General features: G+C 42.8%; 1 protein-coding gene across 2 annotated transcripts in view; it reads left to right on the top strand.

Annotated features, from left to right (window-relative positions):
* slit3 (slit homolog 3 (Drosophila)) overlaps positions 1-20,608 on the top strand; it is a 224,306-nt gene that overhangs the window by 142,910 nt on the left and 60,788 nt on the right. Inside the window, exons 1-2 of one of the 2 annotated variants that reach the window (XM_072436365.1) lie at positions 3,318-3,442; positions 3,645-3,716. Coding sequence is in view for 1 of the 2 variants with exons in the window: in XM_072436358.1 (XP_072292459.1) it covers positions 3,645-3,716 (72 nt within the window). In the remaining variant the exon portion in view is untranslated. Of the gene's footprint in view, positions 1-3,317; positions 3,443-3,644; positions 3,717-20,608 lie in introns of those variants that run through there. The other variant, XM_072436358.1, reaches the window with a different exon arrangement.

Genomic DNA, 20,608 nt, shown 5'->3' with positions numbered 1-20,608 from the left:
GAATGAAATGGAATCCACCCCATGGCTCTTACCTCTTCAGAGCCCTCCTTACTTTCATTGTCTCCTCTTCCTCATAAAACGCCTCCATGCTTCATGCTCGCCTACCCACAATGCAGTGCAGCCGGGGCCGTTTCTTTGAGTTATGGCCGCCGCGCCTTAGGAAGAGGTGAGAACATTGTGTCGTCTGAACCGCATTGCAAATGTCCCTCACAACCAGTTTTTATGCACAACTCCAGCATCAGACTGTTAAAGGCAAGTATACATCACCGGCAACAGCGAAAACACTGATTAAAAATGCACATTTTATTTGTGAAGTTTTGAAATTAAGGAGAACTTGAATGCCATTTATTTTTTTACTTCAATAAGAAGAAAACTGAAGAAGTAAAAAGGAAAGACTCTATCTAGAATTGTCTTGGCAGACGACAGTGTGGTCTTAAAACAGCCAGAAGTAGAATATAGATGTTCCACGTGAAATGAAAATAGTTGTAATATTTTGCAATTTTAATTTTTGTTGTAATCAACAACGCACACAAGGGATCTCTGGCTCCAGTCAATCAAATCCGCAGTACAGACAGCAAGTCTGTGTGCCGTGGCGGTTGATGAGATAATCACGCCATGACATAGAACTCAAAGCTTACATAGAAAAGGAACTAGTTCTTCACACTTTCAGGCATACAAATGCTCACCACATGTTCACAAAATAACACACTCAAGTAAGTAAAAGGGAAAGTGAGCTTTACGTACAGCACGCTGCACGGGCACCAGAAGCAGCTGGACACGCACTCGCTTCTCCTCTGGACACTCAGCACTAGATCCCTGGAAGTATTACCTCTATGTGGGAAAAGTGGCTTACCATACAAATAATGCAGTGCTCCACATCTGAGCAGGCTTGGGTCCGTCTGAAGGTTCATGTTTGTAAAGGACTTCTGTTTAGCTTGGGGTCCTTTTTAAGTTCTACAAAGGTTGTACGTCTGCTTAGAACCAAAAGAATCAAAAGTCTGTTTTAATTACCGACTAATTTTGTCTCATGTATTTTATTGTGTTTTGTATGCTCTGTGCATAAGTGGTAACATTGCAGAATATGCCAGACCAGTTCCATTTATTTTTCATTATTATTCAGCTTTTAAACCACAAGGACTCTCAAACGGACCTGATCATTTCATCTGAATATTTAAGCAGTTTGAACTCATTTCCAGCAGATAAAGAATAATTTATTGAAGTATAATGAATACAAACAAGGCCAATGCCTTCGTCTTGTCCCTTCATTAATTCCTCAGTCAGTGGTGGATGTCCACTAATGGCCTGGTGCACTGCAGAGCCACACACTGTCCGAGTGTGTGTGTGTGTCCAGATGGCAGCGCACAGAAGCATTGACTCACTCATCAGACCCTATGATAGGCAGGATTAAACTCACTAATTATAGAGAAGTCCTCTTTTATCTGCCGTACCAACACCCTGAGCCTCTGCAGGACCGAGACCGGAATCCAGGACTGTGGTGGTCCAGAGTGATACCAATCATGTTGCTGCTAATCAGCTTGTTGGTGAACAGAGCTGTCAGAGGAGCCAATCACAGCTCACCTGATAGAATCATTTACTGTGGAGGAGGCTCGAGATGAAGAACATGATCGCCAATACCAATTCACCACTTACTCCCAATTGAGCTAAATGACAAATGTGAGCTTACTGAGGGGAACTCATCCCCTTGAAAACTATCACACACAAGCCAGGAAAAAGAGTTTGAGATACTTCACCAATTAGTAAGAAACAAAAGTTGCAAATAAAAGTTGTAAGCAAGTCACTTGGTTAATTTTAACTTGCACAACAACGTGGAGGGCTCACTTTCACTTTGAATAACAGCTCCGTCAGACTGCACTGCCCGTTTTAGTACTGCTTTAATGATCATTGGTCAATCTTTATAAGCAACGCTCAATTAATCAAGTGCAACAAGGGCTGCTAGTAAACAAGTTATACTACCCTTAACTCAAATATATGATTGCATTACATCAAAGAAGATCAAAACATTTCATCAGTCTTTCTCAGCCGTTACAAGCCCAAAATAATGATGTTTCCAAGTGCATCTGGCCTCTGGGAATGGAATTGTTATTTACTATCTCAAAATGAATGTTTGCAAACCTGTGAGAACATGTAGCTGGTTAGTAACACATTATTAACAATTCTGGCATGTAAAAATCTCGTTTGGGAAACCATAAATGAACAATTTAACCATCTCAATTTCTCTTTGAAGTTTCTCCTGTCCAACAATTGTAACAATTTGTATTGTTCTCAATATAAATGCTGAATAACTCACACAGTCATCCTATTATTAGCTGTTTATACAGAGCCAAAAACCTCTTATTCTCCAAAAAAAAAACGAAAAAGCTGACACAAGTGTACTCCAAGCAGCCATGGAGAACTTAAAAAAAATGTCAAATCAAAGTGAAATGGATTAGAAATGGATAGGGAGAGGGGAGTCCAAAGGTGAAGGCGAGTCCCAGACAAAAGAGCAACAGTGTGGACGGAGAAATGGATTATGAATGGGCAGATGTTAGGTACATAAAAAATGGGTCTGATCGATGGGCTGAGACAAAGGGAGGAGGAACCAAAGACAAGGAGTCAAGGAAGGAAGGATTATGACAGAGGGAAGAGAGATGAGATGGAATAGGACACAGATTATTCTAGAGTGATCTGCTTTTATCCACCCCTGTCTGTGAGGAGACACTAACTCGACATGCAGCAGCGTCACACAGGACCTTTATGATGTGTGTGCGCTGCACCTTTCTCTGTGTGGAGCGGCCTAAATGCCACACGCCGCATCGCAACGTGGTTAACTTGTGCTCTTTGGGAAGCTCTGTGTGCAATCTGTCCACTGAGACAAGATGAAGAGTGGCATAGGAGGACCTGAGGTTTGGGGTTGTTGGGTTCATCAACGGATGGAGCGATGGGATAGGCAGAGCAAATTAAAGTAAAAGCTCACGATGGATGGGACAGGAGTGCGGGAGCATGTGGGAGCCCAGCAAGAGGACGAAGGAAGAGGAGGAAAGAAGGAAGGAGAGGAAGGTAGGGGACGGGAAGAGCGTCGTGACTAGAGGCTTGATTTACTGAGGCTTTCCTTTTAATGAAATTGTTTCAGTGACAGAGCCGGTAAAAGGCCCTTAATGGATTGGCTGGCCTAATGTAATGAAATTACTCCCTCTTTCACTACAGAGCGAGGGGGAAAAAGAATAAAACCAGAGGACATTGGAAGGGGGAGGAGAGGAGGAGAAAATGCAATTAATATTTACAGAAGAGACAAGCGGGGTGGGCTGCTGCTGTGTGCGCTCGAGCTGGCCAGTGCTGGCTTGGCATGCGGCAGGGGAGCGAGGTGATAGGCTGATGCAGGAACATTTCAGCTCAGCTCTCCCCACTGCCCTCTCCCCCGTCATGTCCTCAGGCAGACGCTCAGGTGAGATCAGCCATAGCCACTTAGCTTGTGGAGCTAAAGGTTCCCCCAGTGTGATAGTGGGAGTTAGGAGTCCCATACCTGCTCAGCCCGGCTGCCTCTCTCATTCACAGTGCAGTCTTACAGTTGGTCCCTCCCCTGAGCGCCTCCGCGGACCTGACTATCTCTCTCTTCTCTCGTTTGTGTGTCTGTGTGTGCGCTGCAGGCAACTGGACAGCAACCACATCAGCTGCATTGAAGATGGAGCTTTCCGAGCGCTGCGCGATTTGGAGATTCTGTAAGTAAAGAATGCTCTCCTCTCTCTCCTCCTCTGGCTCTTGTGTCTCTTGTTGCGTCTCTGATCCAGGGCTGTCCTGGGCTTCTCCTCCTCTGCTCTTACTTTTTTTTACATTCTTCTTCTATGTTTTATCCTTGTCTCTTCCTCCTCATCGCTTGTCCAGTTTTTTATCTTTCTACATCACATTTTTTTCTGGATGCTATTTTATAAAGTTGATTGCTTTTGTTTTATAACGTAATTTTCACATATATAGTCTCACAGTTTGTTGTAGATCATTGGTTGCATAAAGTGAACCAGTGAATGTGTTGTCCTTGACATTAAACGTACTGATTCAGACACAATCAGAAAAGTGCGGCAGGCATGTGTGCCACCTGCTGAGAGCTGCGTTTGTGAGGCTGAGCTTGTCTGCTCCAGATGTGCACACACGAGGACACAGGTCTGAGCTCAAGTCGCTCATTTGTCACACAGTCCTATTAGAGCCGCTGCTGCTCTCCACTTGTTGTGTATGCTGCCGGCGCAGCGTCTGGCACATGTGGATTAATGTGTCCGCGGGGGACACTTCCTGTTGCACAGAAACACTCAGTTTGCAGCACCTGAAAAAACTACACCGGAGCATCTATTATCAGGCTGCTTCAAGCTGCAGTCATTTTTCACTCTATGTTGCTAAGAGATGTGATGTTAATGATCTTCATCACAATATACTAAAATATGAGAAGACTGTCTATAAAAATGTCTTATCCTGCTTCAGAGTGATTGTGTAACAGTTTAAATGGCTCAGAGTATCCACTTGCACTGCCTCCGTCTCTATCTGAAGACGTATTGTTCGGTTACATTGATGAGGCTTGTTTTATTTTATGGTGCAAATTAAGACTAAACTGTTAATTGTTTGCTTTGGGTAAAAAACACCACTATTACGAGAATGATTTGAGCAACACACAAATATTGGAACAAACATTTCTCTGAATGGTATTATAGTACATGTCCACAAATAGTATAAACTATGTAAATGGGAGTCCCAGTGGCACACGGCTGGTGCAGTGTTACCCTGTTTAATGTGTCCACATGAATGATTAAAGAGCAGAGAATCCTGGAGGAAAGGCGTCAGCACAGAGCTGTGAACATTACAAAGAAGATCTTATTCAACAACAGCCTTTATCACCTCACAATAAGTGCTTCAGGATATCCCATGGTCAGAAAAATGCAGCTATATTGTAAATGCCTGCATTTATATTAGCTGAACTTCAAAAGACCCTTTACAATCAGACTCTCTTTCGCTTCACCTTCCAATTCCTTTTGGCAAAGTTGGCTTTTCTATTCCCCTGCTTGCTTTCACTCAGAGCACAATAGAAGTGATAGGGGGCAGATAGCAGGGGATCAGCGGCGCGAGATACAACATATTAGCAATTCATAAGTGTCTGACAGCTGAGTGCTTGGCCCGATTTACAATTCACTGTAAATACGGAGCCATTTCCATTCACACAGACAGTGACAGCACACGGTATATCCAGTGGAGAAGACGTTTTAATAAAGCCAGGTGTGTGTGTGTGTGTGTGTGTTGGGCCATTCTGTCGCTGAGCTCATCTTCATTTGGACTATCTTACACACACACACTCACATTAAGATCGAGGCGGCCCCATCTGTTCATTTCGGGGGTTGATTTCGTGACCGTATTGCCAAATGGGACAATACAGTGAGCCCTGGTCACGTGACTGCACCAGCAGGTTGCAGTGTGGCCATATGTGGAGAGGAGAATCTGCTTCTTTAATATGACCTTGGAAGTTTGGTTCTTTCCATAGAGAACATTTAGTAAGGTGTCATATATCTGTGTTTTAAGCACTTGACCAACATTTGGAAAAGAGTAACAAGTACTAAAATATGAATATGAACTCAAAATTCTTCATGAAGTTGGTGGTTGTTCGTCTGGCACAAATGAATGAAACCTATTTCTTGTTTTTTCTTCATTGAATTTCTAGATACATTTTAATTTGACCTTCTGTCACATATAGAACACACATATATATGAACACTGCCATAGTTCATAGTCATAGTTTTTTAACAATAAAACATTTAATACAATTGGTCATGCATGTCATTCTCTGTAAGACGCGAGTTCCATTGTCCAGGCTGTAGGGATCTTTGGCATCCCAACAGCCTCTCTGCGTCCCTGTGGAATTGGTGCGTGCGTTTGTGCGTGTGTATCATGCTAATTGAAAGAAGTGCAGTGCTCCGTGCTTGCCACTAATGAATCTCCACATTAATGAATCTAGTCATTTTTAATTAGCTACTGTTTGGTGCTGGGCTTTATCTGAGCTGGTTAATGAGTTTGGTGGGAGCGCGGCAAAGGAGAGGAGGAACCATCTGAATATGGGACCACAGAGTTTGTTTTCATCAATTGATTTGCATGTGTTAGTTTAATTGTATTAATTGTATTTTGCTTCTATCATAACAAGAAGTGACAACATCATTTTATTTAATTGTTTTATAGTCTTGTCATGTAGATTTACTTCAGTGTTATAGCAGTCAATAGCACCTAAATTAAGTACAAAATGTTCAGGATTAAATTTACAGTTTTAAAGATTCAGCTTTACGAATCAAGCTGAAAAAGTGTTATGTACAGGTAACCAGACATTTGCAGGTAAGCCAATTCAAAAATACAACACAGTCAACAAAGTGAATTATTTTCCAACACAGTATAAAATATAATAATCATATTTTAAATATTTTAAAGGTGTATTATGTAGCCTGCAGTTCTGGTGGAGGGTCTGTCACCTGCTTGTCTCCATGAAGATGTTATTGCATTCCCTAGAATGTTCCACAGTATGGCATTAAACTCGTCTATCTCCTTGGAAACACGCAGGTGACGCCACCTGTCCAAGTTACAGGTCAGATCTGTGGAAAGGTAACCCCCGCTCACAGTAAGAATGCATGTTTTTCAAGGTATTTTTAAGCAATTTTTTAGAAACATTTATTTATTTTTGCTTTTTTGGAGTGTGAAATGGGGATGAGAGAGAAGGGAGGACATTCAGTAAATGATTGGAGTCGGAATCCGAACTCACAACACAGTGGCCGGCTGCACCTGGAGCCTGGCATGTGTGCTGTGCCTTAACCACTCGGCCTTCAGGCAGCACACAGGATGTTAATTCTATATAATGAAATGAATCAATGAGACTATTATAATTTGCACCAGTTTGAGAGCCACTGAGCAATTTTTTGGCCTCTCCTTCATAGCCAGAGCGTGTTAATTATTGCGCCAATTCAAGCTCAGTGTCTTTTAAGATTCCAGATGAACAACTTAAAAGTCCTCTCCGTTCCCTTTGATACGGCGCCCCTCTCGTGCGTCCCCTGATAGTCCCTCTCTCTCCTTTTCATGTGCACCACGATGAAAGTAGCATATCGCCATTGTAAAAGTGCACCACCTGTTTCTATGATTTATTTAGACCTGGAATGCCTCGCGCTTACCGTGCGCACCTCTCTTTTGTACAAAGAGGAGCGATGCGAGGCAGATGCGGTGGGTTGTGGGCTGTTGGCAAAATGGGGGCGAGAGAAAGATGATTTAATAAAAGAAAAAAACTGCAGATGTTATTTATTTATTCGTAGCTGGACCCAAGGAGAAGCAAAAGATACAGAGGTTAAGGCAAGAAGTATAGCGGGAAAACATCAAATTGACAAGAAAGGCATGCAAAGATAAAGGTATAAGGATGAAAGACACGATGGTGTGATGGTGATGGGATGTAGAAAAGTGCAGTGAAAGAAAATGGATTGAAAAGATCAGAGTGGGGAGAGCAGGGAGGCATTAATTATTGATGGAACAAATGTCTCCCTGACTTACTCAATTTGAGCCTCTGTTGTTTCCAGACCGCCTCAGCTGTCAGACACGGAGACAAAGGGGCAGGGACCCTCAGACAGTCCTCTCATTGGGCTCTTTTGATTTTATTCAAATATACACTTATGATTTTAAGTTTGTAGACACATTTATGTTCTCAATGTAATCATTAATCTGGGAAAATTAAACTAAATATTGAAAACTGGAACTGGAAACAACTTCCAAATTACTTTCAAATTTGTCTGACACATCTCTGTTCCCAAAATATCCTTGATTATCTTTATTGGAAATTCGACTAATTTTAATGCCTACACTTAATTTATTCATTTCTATTAGGTCTGTATGACACAAATTCAACTTGAAATTTCCTTTTACCAAAAATAAATGTGTAGTTGCCAGTAGATTTGGCCTCATAATGGATTAAACAGGTTTGTTTAATCCATTTATAAGGATTTTTTGGCCCGTAGGCTTTATTGGACGGGACAGTGCAGCTTGAAATAGGGATGAGAGAAGAAAGGACATTCAGCAATTCATTTGAGCCGGAATCAAACTCACAATGTCTGGCAATATGTGCTATGCAACCGAGCGGCACACCATGATGAATTCTTTTTTAATTAAAGGTTCCCCGGTGGTCATAAGCTATTGCAAAATGCACTCAAGCAACTCTAAAAACACATGAAAGTATTCAAGAGTTTGTTAATCTAAAATGGATTGAATGGATCACTCTACTGACCATTTTGATCAACCGTAAATGTATAATTTAATAAAATGACAAGAATGTGGCCACACAAACCACTTTTAATCAAAACCATAGATATGCAACTGTGCGTATTCATTCCTGATGTGAAATGCAAACAAACTCCTGAGATGACCTTATCATTTTCATCATTAAACACCTATCAGACTCAATTAAGGCTGCACAATAATCCTAAACAAGTAATTCTGCTAATGGAGGGAGCGATTGAAGTGTGAGCGAGCCTCCAAGTGCTCATTGTAACACTAAACAAAAAGATTAGTTCTAATTAAGCGACAAGCCCGGACTTCACAAAGCCTTATAAGCACACTTTGTCACTAACAATTGGAATTAAGATGCTCAAATCAAACAGGGACATTGTTTTTTCTTTTACAAGAATCAGAATTTACAGAAACATTTGCAAGTTTGTGAGATAGTTTGGAAGATTTGGACTGAGTTTGTGCAATTTTGAGGATGTGAGATAAAATGCCATTGTTTTATTATTTGTTGTGCTGTTGTGTAATAATAAGTCCTGTTATAATGTAAAGAATAACAAACCTTGAAGTTTAGCGTTTAAATCTGCACACCGTACATTGTGTCTATATTGTATGAGGTTGTTTCTGAGTGTGTTGGCGAAGAATATACTCTCAATACAATTTTCATATATTTGAGTGTTCAGTCCTGTGAGTCTAGTGCATTTGGAGCCGTGATAAAAAACAGTTTTAATGTTTGAGGGTAGATCCCTTTTGTTTGGTTCCTGAGTATTTCTGCTCTGTGTAATTACGTCATGCACATGAACGATATTTCTCCTGCAGCGCCGGGCGACAGAGAGTCAGAGTGTGTGTACCTCTGAGGGCTCATTTAGACCTGAGTGATGAAGAGCAACTCCCTTAGGTACCTTAATACTCACCTTATTTAAAAGTACAATGGGCAGGCTACACTGGTTGATCATGTACCTGTAATTGTGATCTCAAGGATAAGTCTCATAATAAAACGTTTTGGAGAATAGACAGTTGCCCACTGGTTGTTAGTTGCCACAATTGTATTTCCCGTTTTTCTAATCCACATTTGGTGTTTAAGAACAGTTAAGGCAGAAAAGATTGGCTGAAGATTGATATGATTTCCTCAGTTTTCCTGCTCACCCGCTCTACATAAAACATCTTTGGAATCTTTTAATGTAGTATATTCTAGCTTGACTAGAAATGACTATAAAAAAATAAGCCCCAACTAAATTCCTTATCATATCTACTGAACCATTCCCTTTACACCACGACAGATTCTAAATTCCTCACCTCTCACTAATGTTGATCGATTGAATTCTTGTTAGATATCGTCCTCCTTGTCTTTTGTTCTATTGCGTTCGCCTGTGACCAGCAAATCTGGCGAATCACAAGGGCCCCCCAATCATGTCTAATGCCCTCCAGCATCTCAATCAATAACACATAATCTATATTAAAACACTTACCAAATCACTAACAACCGATTTGGGATTCGCCCGCTACCTCTCCGCGTGTCTTTGAATGAGTTAATCCAGTCAGCGCCGCTCTGCCAGGCCACATCACGCTAAATGATGGATCCCCATGTGATGATGAATGGTAATTTAGATTTAACATAACTGGACTAACGAGCGCGCTAATGACTGCAAAGCTAGCCTGGACAGCTCCGGCTCGATGGGCCCGCTGCCTTGCATCCAAATCAGCTGAGGAAAGGACACCCTCGCAAAACATGGACAAGTGGTCTAATAAATGCGGGCAAACACAATTCATGAAATCATCAACTAGTTTGGAACAGGTTTGAGCACACCCACAGTCAGACCGCTGTGTGTTAGGTGCTCCTCTAATGGCTTCACAAGTACTGGAGAATATGGGGCTGATTAATAGATAATTATTCAAAGGGTAGTTTCAGAGAGGCTGAATTAGATGCCGTTCTCACTCATGCTCTCTCATCCGTTTTTTCCCCCATCCAGCACTCCGCCCCTTGACAGTGAAGATTAATAAAAGTAGATGATGAGTTTCTTCTTGGTCATTTGGGGGTAGAAGAGGGGGAATCACTTTATTTTTCTTTAATAAGTACTAAATCTGTATTGCATTGTAGTATTCGGACTCTTTTTTATGAAGCAAACTTGTGATCTGACTAAGAAGTAGTTACGGTACTTATAACTCATGTGTTGAAAAGAAATGTGGCCCCAGTTTAGTCATCAATGCAGATATACATGAAGTAAGTATTCTGCAAATAACGTGACCTGAGGCTATAGTAATTGGACATTACCATTATAGATTTTGACTTGTTATTTGTGTGCTGGCTCAATACAATCTGTACCAGCAATCAGATAACAAAGCTTCACAAATGTCCAATATGTGTCCATCCTGAAAGAAAAGATAATCTTTAGATTGAAACGGATGTTCAATTACACTTGTAAACACCCAAAATAAATTGGCAAATAGGCAAATAAAAGCAAGTGTAGGAGCGGTCTAGCAGGTGGGCTCTTGTATTGCTTACCTTTCTGCTGATGGGACACAAAATAGTGTCACACAAGGGTGGAACAAGGATGAATTGAGTTTGAAAGAAAGCGTGAGTGAATGAAAAGCAGGTCAGATGTCATGGCGATGGCGGGCCTCTGAATTGAAATGAATTGCAGGGGAAAAAAATGTCTTGGGATGGAAACGAAGGGTGTGACCTGTGTAGACAGATGGAGAAAAGTAAGACAGAAAAGTAGCATTAGCGACATGAGAGGCACGTCCACGCTCACAAGTGCACGTGAAGGGCTGGAATGCACTCTAAAGAGCAGAGGAACAGCTGCATATTTTATGAGTGCTTTCTGAGGAGGGTGTGCCACAGGGAGACATGAGTGTGTGTGTGTGTGTGCGTGCATGCGTGCGTGCGTGTGTGCGTGCGTGTGTGTGTGCGTGTGTGTGTGCGTGTGGCGGCCAAACCAGTGACTGTCAGAATTCATAAGGGAAGACAGACAGTTGCTCAGTGCACTGGATAGAGCTGCAAGGTGACTTTGCCTCTGCCTTAAACCTCAGAAACACATCTGACACCCATTTTCTTCATTGTTTTGGCCTTTCTTTGGATTTGTTTAACCACTGCATATCATCTCGTACTGTAATATAAACTTGTCTTGTGATCTTTGGAGTTATTTCATTAGTTAAACCCACTATATAGCTTTAATTTTGTTCTGGTCCTCTGTTTTAAATATATTGTAAATGTCCTTTCTTAAAAAACATTGTATTTTTCCCCTTCTCATCCACCCACTGGGAAGTTGCAGTTAGAATCATCCATGCATGTTTGACTCTCCAATCAAGACACCATTTCTTATAAAGTCTCGATTTATCCCATCAGCACGGTCCGGTAGCGGGCCTCTTTGTTGAGATGACGTTCATGCACAGGTACAGATGGAATTTTTTTTATTTAATTTTTTTTAAACCATTAGAAATCTTTCATTAACTACGGAACTTATAATAATAATAATAATACTAATAACTTTTATTTATATAGCGCTTTTCAGTGACCCAAAGACGCTGATCATATATAAAAAAAGGGGGGGTATTTACAGACAGGGGGGGACAACACGTACAATACACATTAATATACAGATAAAATGAACAAGACAGAAGAAGTAGAGAGAAAAAGATGGGGCTGTAACAGGGGGTAGAAGAGTAGGCAATGGGGTAGAGGAGGCTAGGGGTAGGGGAGGTCATAGGCTTGGGTGAAGAGGTATGTTTTTAGGCGGGATTTGAATGTTGTGAGTGAGGGAGAGTGGCGGACAGGTTGGGGGATGGAGTTCCAGAGTCGGGGTGCTGTTCGGGAGAATGCTCTGTCGCCAAAAGTTTTGAGTCGGGATGTTGGTGCAGTCAGGGTGAGAGAGGAGGAGGATCGGAGAGCTCGGGAGGGGCGGTGGGGGATGAGGAGGTCAGACAGGTAGGGGGGGGCAAGGTGGTGAAGAGCTTTGAAGGTGAGGAGGAGTATTTTAAAGTTTATGCGCTGCTTGATGGGGAGCCAATGGAGAGAGCGGAGAACGGGAGTGATGTGATCACGGGACCGGGTGTGGGTGAGGAGGCGGGCAGCGGAGTTTTGGACCATTTGGAGTCTATGGAGGGAATGGGAGGAGATGCCAGTGAGGAGGGAGTTGCAGTAGTCGAGGCGGGAGGAGATGAAGGCATGGATGAGGGATTCAGCAGCGGGGAGGGTGAGGCAGTGTCGGATTTTGGCGATGCGGCGGAGGTGGAAGTATGAGGTCTTGACGATGTGGCTGACATGGGGAGTGAAGGAGAGGGTGGGGTCCATGATGACACCGAGATTGCGTACCAGGGTAGAGGGGGTGATGGTCGAGGTGTCGATGCTGAGTGAAAAGGGACCAGTTTTATTGAGAGTGGATTTGGTGCCAATGAGGAGGAGCTCTGTTTTGTCACTGTTCAGTTTGAGGAAGTTGAGAGTGAGCCATGATTTTATTGTAGAGATGCAGGTTTCGATGTGGCTGAGGGGAGGGTTTTGGGTGGATTTGGTGGTGAGGTATATCTGGGTGTCGTCAGCGTAGCAGTGAAAGTCCAGGTTGAGTTGGCGGAGGATGTGACCAAGGGGGAAGATGTAGCAGATGAAGAGGAGGGGGCCGAGGACTGAGCCATGGGGGAACCCCTGCGTTACTGGGGAGAGGGTGGATGAGTGACCGGAGAGGGAAATGAACTCTTGCCTGTTGGTGAGGTAGGATGTGAGCCAGTCAAGTGCAGAGCCCTCAACACCCAGTTGGCGCAGCCTTTGTAGGAGGATGGAATGGTTTATAGTGTCAAAGGCTGCGCTGAGGTCTAGTAGTAACAGGATGTTGAGGGCCCCGGAGTCTGCAGAGGTGAGGAGATCGTTGAGTACTTTGACCAGGGCTGTTTCAGTGCTGTGAAGTGGGCGGAAGCCAGATTGGAGGGGTTCATAGAGGTTGTTTGACTGGAGGTGGGTGTGAAGTTGGGCGGCGACGATGCGTTCCAGCGTTTTTGAGAGGAACGGCAGGTTGGAGATGGGGCGGTAGTTGGAGAGGTTGGCGGAGTCTAGGGTGGGTTTTTTGAGGATGGGGGTGATGGAGGCCAGTTTGTAGATGGAAGGAACATGGCCGAGGGATAAAGACTGGTTGAAGAGGGTGGTGAGATGGGGGATGAGAGCAGGGAGGCAAGCCTTGGTTAGAGTCGTTGGGAGGGGGTCGAGAGAGCAGGTAGTGGTTTTGGAAGCGGTGATGAGGTCTATGATATGAGAGGAGTTAACAGAGGAGAAGGTGGTGAGGGGAGGGAAGGGTGGGTGGTCAGGGAGAGGGGGGGGGCAGGGGTGGGGGTGGTGATGGAGTTAATGGAGACGGCAGTCATGGAGCTGTTGATTTTGGAAATGTTGTCATTGAAGGCAAGGAGGAAAGAGTTGCAGAGGTCAGGGGAGGAGGGTGGAGTGATGTCCGGTGGCTGGAGCAGCTTGTTGACGGTGGAGAACAGGGTGCGAGGGCTCCGGTGGGAGCTGTTGATGAGGGTGGAGAGGTGGGCAGATTTGGCGGCTTGGAGAGCGTCACAGTAGGAGGAGATGTGTAATTTGAAAGCTTCGGCGTGGACGGTGAGGCGGGTTCTTTTGAGGAGTCGTTCGAGTTGGCGGCCAGTCTGCTTCATGGTGCGGAGTTCAGGGGTGTACCAGGGGGCGGGGTTGATGTATGAGACGGAGGAGGTTTTCCAGGGGGCTAGGGAGTCAAGGGAGTCGGAGAGGGTGGTGTTGAGCATGACAGCATAGTCGTCGGGGGAAGAGGGGGGGGAGTCAGGGGGGAAAGCAGAGGATATGAGCTGGGAGAGCGTGAGGGGGTTGACTGACTTGATATTGCGGCAGGTGATGGTGCGTTTTTTGGGGTTGTGGGGCGAGGGTAGCGGGGCGGAGAAAAGGATGCAGAGATGATCAGAGAGAGGGAAGGGGAGGGGGTGGGGCTTAGATATGGGTAGGAGAGAGGAACAGACTAAGTCCAGAGTGTGGCCTTTGGTATGGGTGGGGAAGTCAATGTGTTGGGTGAGATGGAAGCAGTCCAGGAGAGAGAGGAAGTCGGATGTCAGTGGGGCGTTGGGGCAGTCAATGTGGATGTTGAAGTCACCAGTGAGTAGGAGGCGGGCAGAGAGAGAGGATGCGATGGTGAGGAGTTCAGACAATTCAGTGAGGAAAGAGGGGTGGGGCTTTGGGGGACGATAGATCAGGATAGCGGTGATAGAGTTGGGGAGGGAGAAGGCGAGGTATTCAAATGATGAGATGGATGGAAGGTTGAGGTTCAGTTCAGTGATGGATGTAGATTTTTTATGAATAACAGCAAGACCTCCCCCACGCCCGGAGAGGCGGGGTTTGGCAGTGTAATTGTAGTTGGAGGGAGTGGCTTGGTTGAGAGCATAGAAGTCCAGGGGCTGTTGCCATGTTTCACAGAGGAGAAGCAGATCAATGTTATTGTCCAGTAGCAGTTCAGATATAACAGGTGATTTGTTGGAGAGGGAGCGGCAGTTCAGCAGTGCAAGGGAGATGGATGGGGGCGCGGAGATGGATGGGGGCGCAGGGGTGGGGGGGCGGAGGTTGCTGAGGTTGGCAGTGCGGCAGGTGGGGGTGACGGGGGGGCGAAAACTAGTCCAGAGTGAGGGGATAGGTGAGCCGTTGTTGGAGTGTTGGTTATGGGAGAGACCAGAGCCCCGGTGGATGTAGCGGGGCCGGCGAAGGATCCCAGCTGAGCTAGCTGCAGAGGCAGCAGCAGCTGGGAGACGGTGGTTATGGTTGAGGATGAGAGTAATCCAGTTAGTATGTTGGCGGTGGCTAGAAGCTGGTGGGCAGAGAGTTGTGAAAAAGCAGGTGGAGTGAGTGGCGTTGGTTGCCCCAGACCTTGTCTGCACGGCAGGGAGGCCCCGCGATACCATGACGGACCTCAGCAGGTGTTAAGCCAGCTGTTAGCTGGCGGCTAGGGCAGTAGATAGTCCAGGAGTGAGGGAGGAGATGAGTGATGAACTTATAGGACATTTATTCCCTGTAGTTTAATACATGTAAATAAATAACTTTTTTTTGTCTCTAATTTTCACTCTTGCTCTTATCATCACAAGGTCCTAACATGTTCCTAAAAATCTGTCTTTGCAGTTACACCTCATTTCTTTGCTTCAGAAAAAATAGTAAGTGAGGCAGTCTAAATCTTGTCAGCTGCAGCAAATGAATTGTATTTCTATCGGCTTCTCAGACCACATTATTTCAAAAACAGTCAACTGAACCTAGCCTCTTTTAACAGAAAGTCCAGTATTAAAAGGCTGGATTGTGCAGGGAGTGAATGGCAGCTTGTAGTATGTGGGAGATCAGAGAAGTCAGAACAGTCCAGTGGAGCAGAGAGTTGTGATTTTGGTTTGGCTGCCCTCTGTAGTTCGCATCCTGGCAACCTGCAGTATTGTGTCTCCAGCAAATAAGCAGATATGTGGGAACGATGGGGGTCAGAGCAGGTCGGCATGTTCAAATTTACTGCAAAAAGTAAAGTGAAGAGTAGTACTGTTGCAGTGTACAGGTGATGTAAGTGTGAAAGGTAAACTCTGTCTGTAGAAAAGAGTTCTAACGTTTTAGTCGTACTAACATTTCTTACTCACTTTTGTTAGTAAGGAACAGACTCAATTCTTGATACTGCTTTCACATTTTCACTACAAAATAATTATGTTTTCATGTTACCATGTGGTCTTAGTTCTGATAAAGCTCAAGATCATTCTCAAACAGATGGTCAAATATTGTCCTGTTTATGTGAAAAAAAAATCAGTATCTAGTTTCGATATTAGTTTTAATATTGATTCATGTCTTATTTAAAATACGTTTGACACTGGCAGACATATTGAATGTGTTGAACATGGACAAAATATTTAATATATTTTTTTTTTCGTTTTTTTCTACATTTCTATACATGTAAATCACATAATAAAATGATGAAAGGACTAACAAAGAAAGTGCTGAATCCCAGTTGACCATGTGAGGGTGAAACACTTTAACCACACTATAAGACAGAGTTCTCTTTGTGTCTGTCTGCAGTCTGTTACACAAAATGACCCCAACTGCTAAAATTACTCTGAAACTACAGTTTGATTGAACTATCTACTTTAATGATGCTAGTGAGAAAGTCCAGGGAGCTTCGAGCAGCCAGCGCAGGTACAGGTCAAAGATCTGGACAAGAGGACAGGAAGGGGCAGGGCTACACTGGGAAATGAGGTGATTGGATGGAGTCACCGAGAGCCAGTGTGTGAAGCAATCTAAAACCTTGTTTGTTCTCATTTAGGCCAAATCGTCTCATCGGTTTATTTTTTGGGCACAGCGGCAGGCGCTGTGTGTCTATATTAAACGTGCTTTGGAGAAAAGGCTGATGCCAAACCACAGTGATGTGTCCAATAATGATGGTGTGTCTGTTTAGTTAGTGTAAGCTAATTTGATTAAGATCATCATCATCAGATTGTGGTTATGGTGGCAGCTTGTGTAATGTTAGGATATTATTTACCCCACTTCAAAGGCGTTCAGACATACCGCTACTTTGCATCTGGTGAAACTTTGCACCAAGAATTTGAACAAATTTGTAGCTTTTTTTCTTGAGGGAATATGAGACGCTCTCACTGACCTGATGAAGAACAATGCAAACACTCATTATCAGAGGTAATTATAGCAAGTGCAGCGAAACCTTTCTCTAAATCCAATTATCAGTAGTATCAATTAAAGTAGTAATATTCAAATGCCAACACTTAATTTAATAAAGTATGTTATGATCTTAATCATAAATAAGGGTCAAAATAAGAGTACTGGCTTTTAATGGACCAGTACTTCATTTCTACAAAAGGTACTCTTTTCCCATACTCAGATTTTACTTTATTTGATTCGCTTTTTCTTTGATAGATTTTATTACATATAATTAAACAGCAAAAAAAAAAAAAAAGTTTTGCACATCACTAATCTTTTCTAATGATGTATTGAATTGCACTACACACATTTAGCTCTATGTTACTGCTTGCAGAATCTGGTCAGGGAATACCTTAGCTTGTAATTATCTCAACCCTTAGTGCTTTTTTTGCCCTACTTGTAAACAGTCAAGTTTTCCCAGGGCAGTTTCCAACAGCAACACTGTGGAAATGTCCATTTTCTTGCTGATGAGAGCCTTTGGTTGCTCAAACAACCAAAGTTTATTAAACGGGGCTTCTCATACACATACATTGACACACACACTTGTTCCAATGTAGTGACAAAAGTGGACAAACAAAATGCATTGATGATGTTAGCGGTGACGTAGCGCATTGGCTCGTTGAAGAAGGCAGCGAAAGCCTGTGGGAAAGTTCAAATATGAGACGATAAAAGGGCTAAAAGTCCTTTCACCTCCGGCTCTCACAGGTCTCTAAAGGTCTGTAGAGATTAGTGTTTCAGTCAACAAGGTCAGGAATCACTTCAGCACTGAAATCAGCACATTAAAAGAGCACTCTGACACGACAAGGACACTGATCTGTCTTATAAAGCTTACATGGCACAATGTGTTATTAAGCCCAACACATAACATTTATCCTGCCTGTTATCCAAGGGGATCCCATCCTTGACCTTTCCATGGTGCATTCATATATAATGGCCTTGTTTCCTGCTGCCAGCAGTATGCTCCAAAGGGATCCTTCAATTTATTGTATCCAAATACATCATTCTGAAGTCCAGTGGATGCCAAACCAGTCTGCAGTGCTCTATTCATTTTGGTTTGATATTTCTTAACAGTCGGATAATCCCAAAACACATGTCAATGTCAATGTCAACACTAGTGTTTCACATGCACAATTCATGGTAAAAATACAGATAAGCAGTAAGTGTGATTACAAATACATTATAATGGTGGGCCACTCTTCACCATCTCCAGCAGCCAATAGTGTGCACTTTCACATGGTGTTATAAAATACAGTGATATATTTTCCAATAACAAATTCTACAAAATATGCCATAATTCATAAAAGCAGTGCAAAATGTGTGGGGTTTTAGTGTTACCTTTTGCTACAAATACTACTAAAACCTCCAACTTTAATCACATGTGCATTTTAATGGGTATTTTTGAAGACCAGAAAGGGCACACCTATACTTTTTTTTTTTTTTTTTTAACCCACTGCATCGTGCCTCCATCTGCTGACAGTCTACTACCTGGATCACTGCTTCTCAGGCTTGACTCAGACACTTACACTTATGACACTCACTGTGCATCTAATACATACAGTATGTACAGCCCAATCCAGTGCAGCCTCCTAAACGATACAACAATACGGGATTGTTGGCTTTCAGAGACCCCCATCAGCCGCAGAGGTGTGAAGGGTTAAACCAACGCTGTGATTGAAGCGTTGGAGTGCTCATAGCTCCACACTTGCCTCCTCTTCAGGCTGTAATGAGGCCTTAAGGAAGATACCAAGGGCCCTTCACTAAACTCAAAGACTCCTTTAGGCTTTTCATTGTTGGCTTCTTTTCACTGTCTGTGTGGGAAAGAATTTAGAGGCTAAAATCTCTCTTCTAACCTGTTGGCAACGAGAAAATATGGAAAACACTGGCTTTTACATACGACCCCGTCTTCTTGTTTAAAATGGAAGTTAATGATTTTAAATGAAAAGAAGCATGGTGCAAGACAATGTAGTTTTTGTGCCGGTAATATAGATTTCGGTCGTTGGATTTTTATTTTTTTTAATCGATGATACACATTTCAGCAGCTTCATGTAAAGATATAGCATATGGTCTTGCAATTCTGCCTCCAATTTCAAACACAAAATAGTTCATTCCTCTGTTATAACTCAAAGGAGTCTAGTTTATCTACATAAATGCTTTGAATAACAATGAGCTTTTTCTCTGATGCCCTTCAAAATCACATCAACTATAACCACTATAGTCCTCTCTCAATTTATTTTCCACCAAATAACATTTCACAAGAATCTCTCCAATCAATATATTTCAATCATTTCAGAGGAATAGATTAATTTTAGAAAACATGCGTGCCACTTCAGCTTTACCTGACAACCTTATTAACCTCAGGTTTTTGCATTGACTATTTCAAACATGTTCCAAGCAATCAAGCATAATAATATGACCAGATTGAACAGGTTTGTGGGTGGGTTCTTTATAGTCTGCTATCAATTATTTGGTATATTGTAAAACATTCCAAATACGTATACAGCCATAATGCACATTGTGTTTTGCATAGACTTTACACCACAATCTGAACCTCATGTCAAGCTCTTTATTTACCAAACATTAAATTGTACGCTGTCAAAAAAGTGTCAAAAGTGCACAGAATATATATAAGCAATAACTCAAGATGGCTTATACAACTGTAAGTATTAGATGGCATTGGTGCGTAAATTATATAATCTATTTTAAAAGAGCTGTGGCTGTAAGTGGAGTTGTGCAATTCCCTGGTGGAGTGTTTGGTTGGTGGTTTCATTTCCACAATGAACTATTGATTTGAGAGAGCAGAAAAGGTCTTAGCGTGCCGCCAGGACTTCCCTCAGATTGAGACATCAGCAGAAGAAAAACCAAGACATAATGAGACAATTGTAGGAGAAAAATGGACACAGTGAGATGTCAAAATATTTCAATCCATGAAATGCCATTGCCAATGAGTTGAAATACTAATACACTCCTTGTGGTAATAACGAGAGAATAATTTTATTGACCCAGAAGTCGATACAGGATGTTATCACAGTCATAAAGTTACATTGTTTTCTTGTGTTTGAGTGTCGGCGGTAATTCCGTCATTGTATTGATCTGTGTTGGATAAGGCTGATTAAGCATAATAGAGCATTGTACAAAATCACTTTATTCATCTTTATTACCACGGCACCAAAACACACCCAGGAGCCTCTCAGAACGGCCATATGAACAGACATACACCCATCTGTTTTATTATGTTCCTCAGAGCTTTTGAGAGCTTTGTTTGGTACTAGGACTTTTTGCTTAAGACCAGCTGATTTGAAAATATGTATGTTAATTGAACCTCTGGCTATCTATTTCACGTGTGGCTAGTATTAGACTGTACCTTCTTATTATAACTATATTTCAGCTTAGTTCAAACTAACATCATTTCCCTACAATAAAAGGACTGTATAGATGTGCCTTATGGTGCAAAACCAAATAACCTGTACATTCTTGAATGTCACGCATAAAGGTTAAGTGGTAGAAAATGGATGAAAGTATTTGGCCCAAACTTATTAAACTTGTCTATAGAAGTAAATGTACCGGGGTTGTGTGCACATGCGCGTGTGATAAGATCAGTGTGTGTGAAGCGCAGCCGCACACACACGCACACACACGCACGCGCACACGCACACACACACACACACACAC

Source organism: Eucyclogobius newberryi, unplaced genomic scaffold (genome assembly GCF_026437365.1).
Source record: "Eucyclogobius newberryi isolate DKJ021-1_F unplaced genomic scaffold, fEucNew1.0.hap1 SCAF_11, whole genome shotgun sequence".
Classification (NCBI taxonomy): Eukaryota; Metazoa; Chordata; class Actinopteri; order Gobiiformes; family Gobiidae; genus Eucyclogobius; species Eucyclogobius newberryi.
The sequence above is the reverse complement of the archived record's forward strand: the minus strand, read 5'-3'. Positions and strand labels throughout refer to the sequence as shown.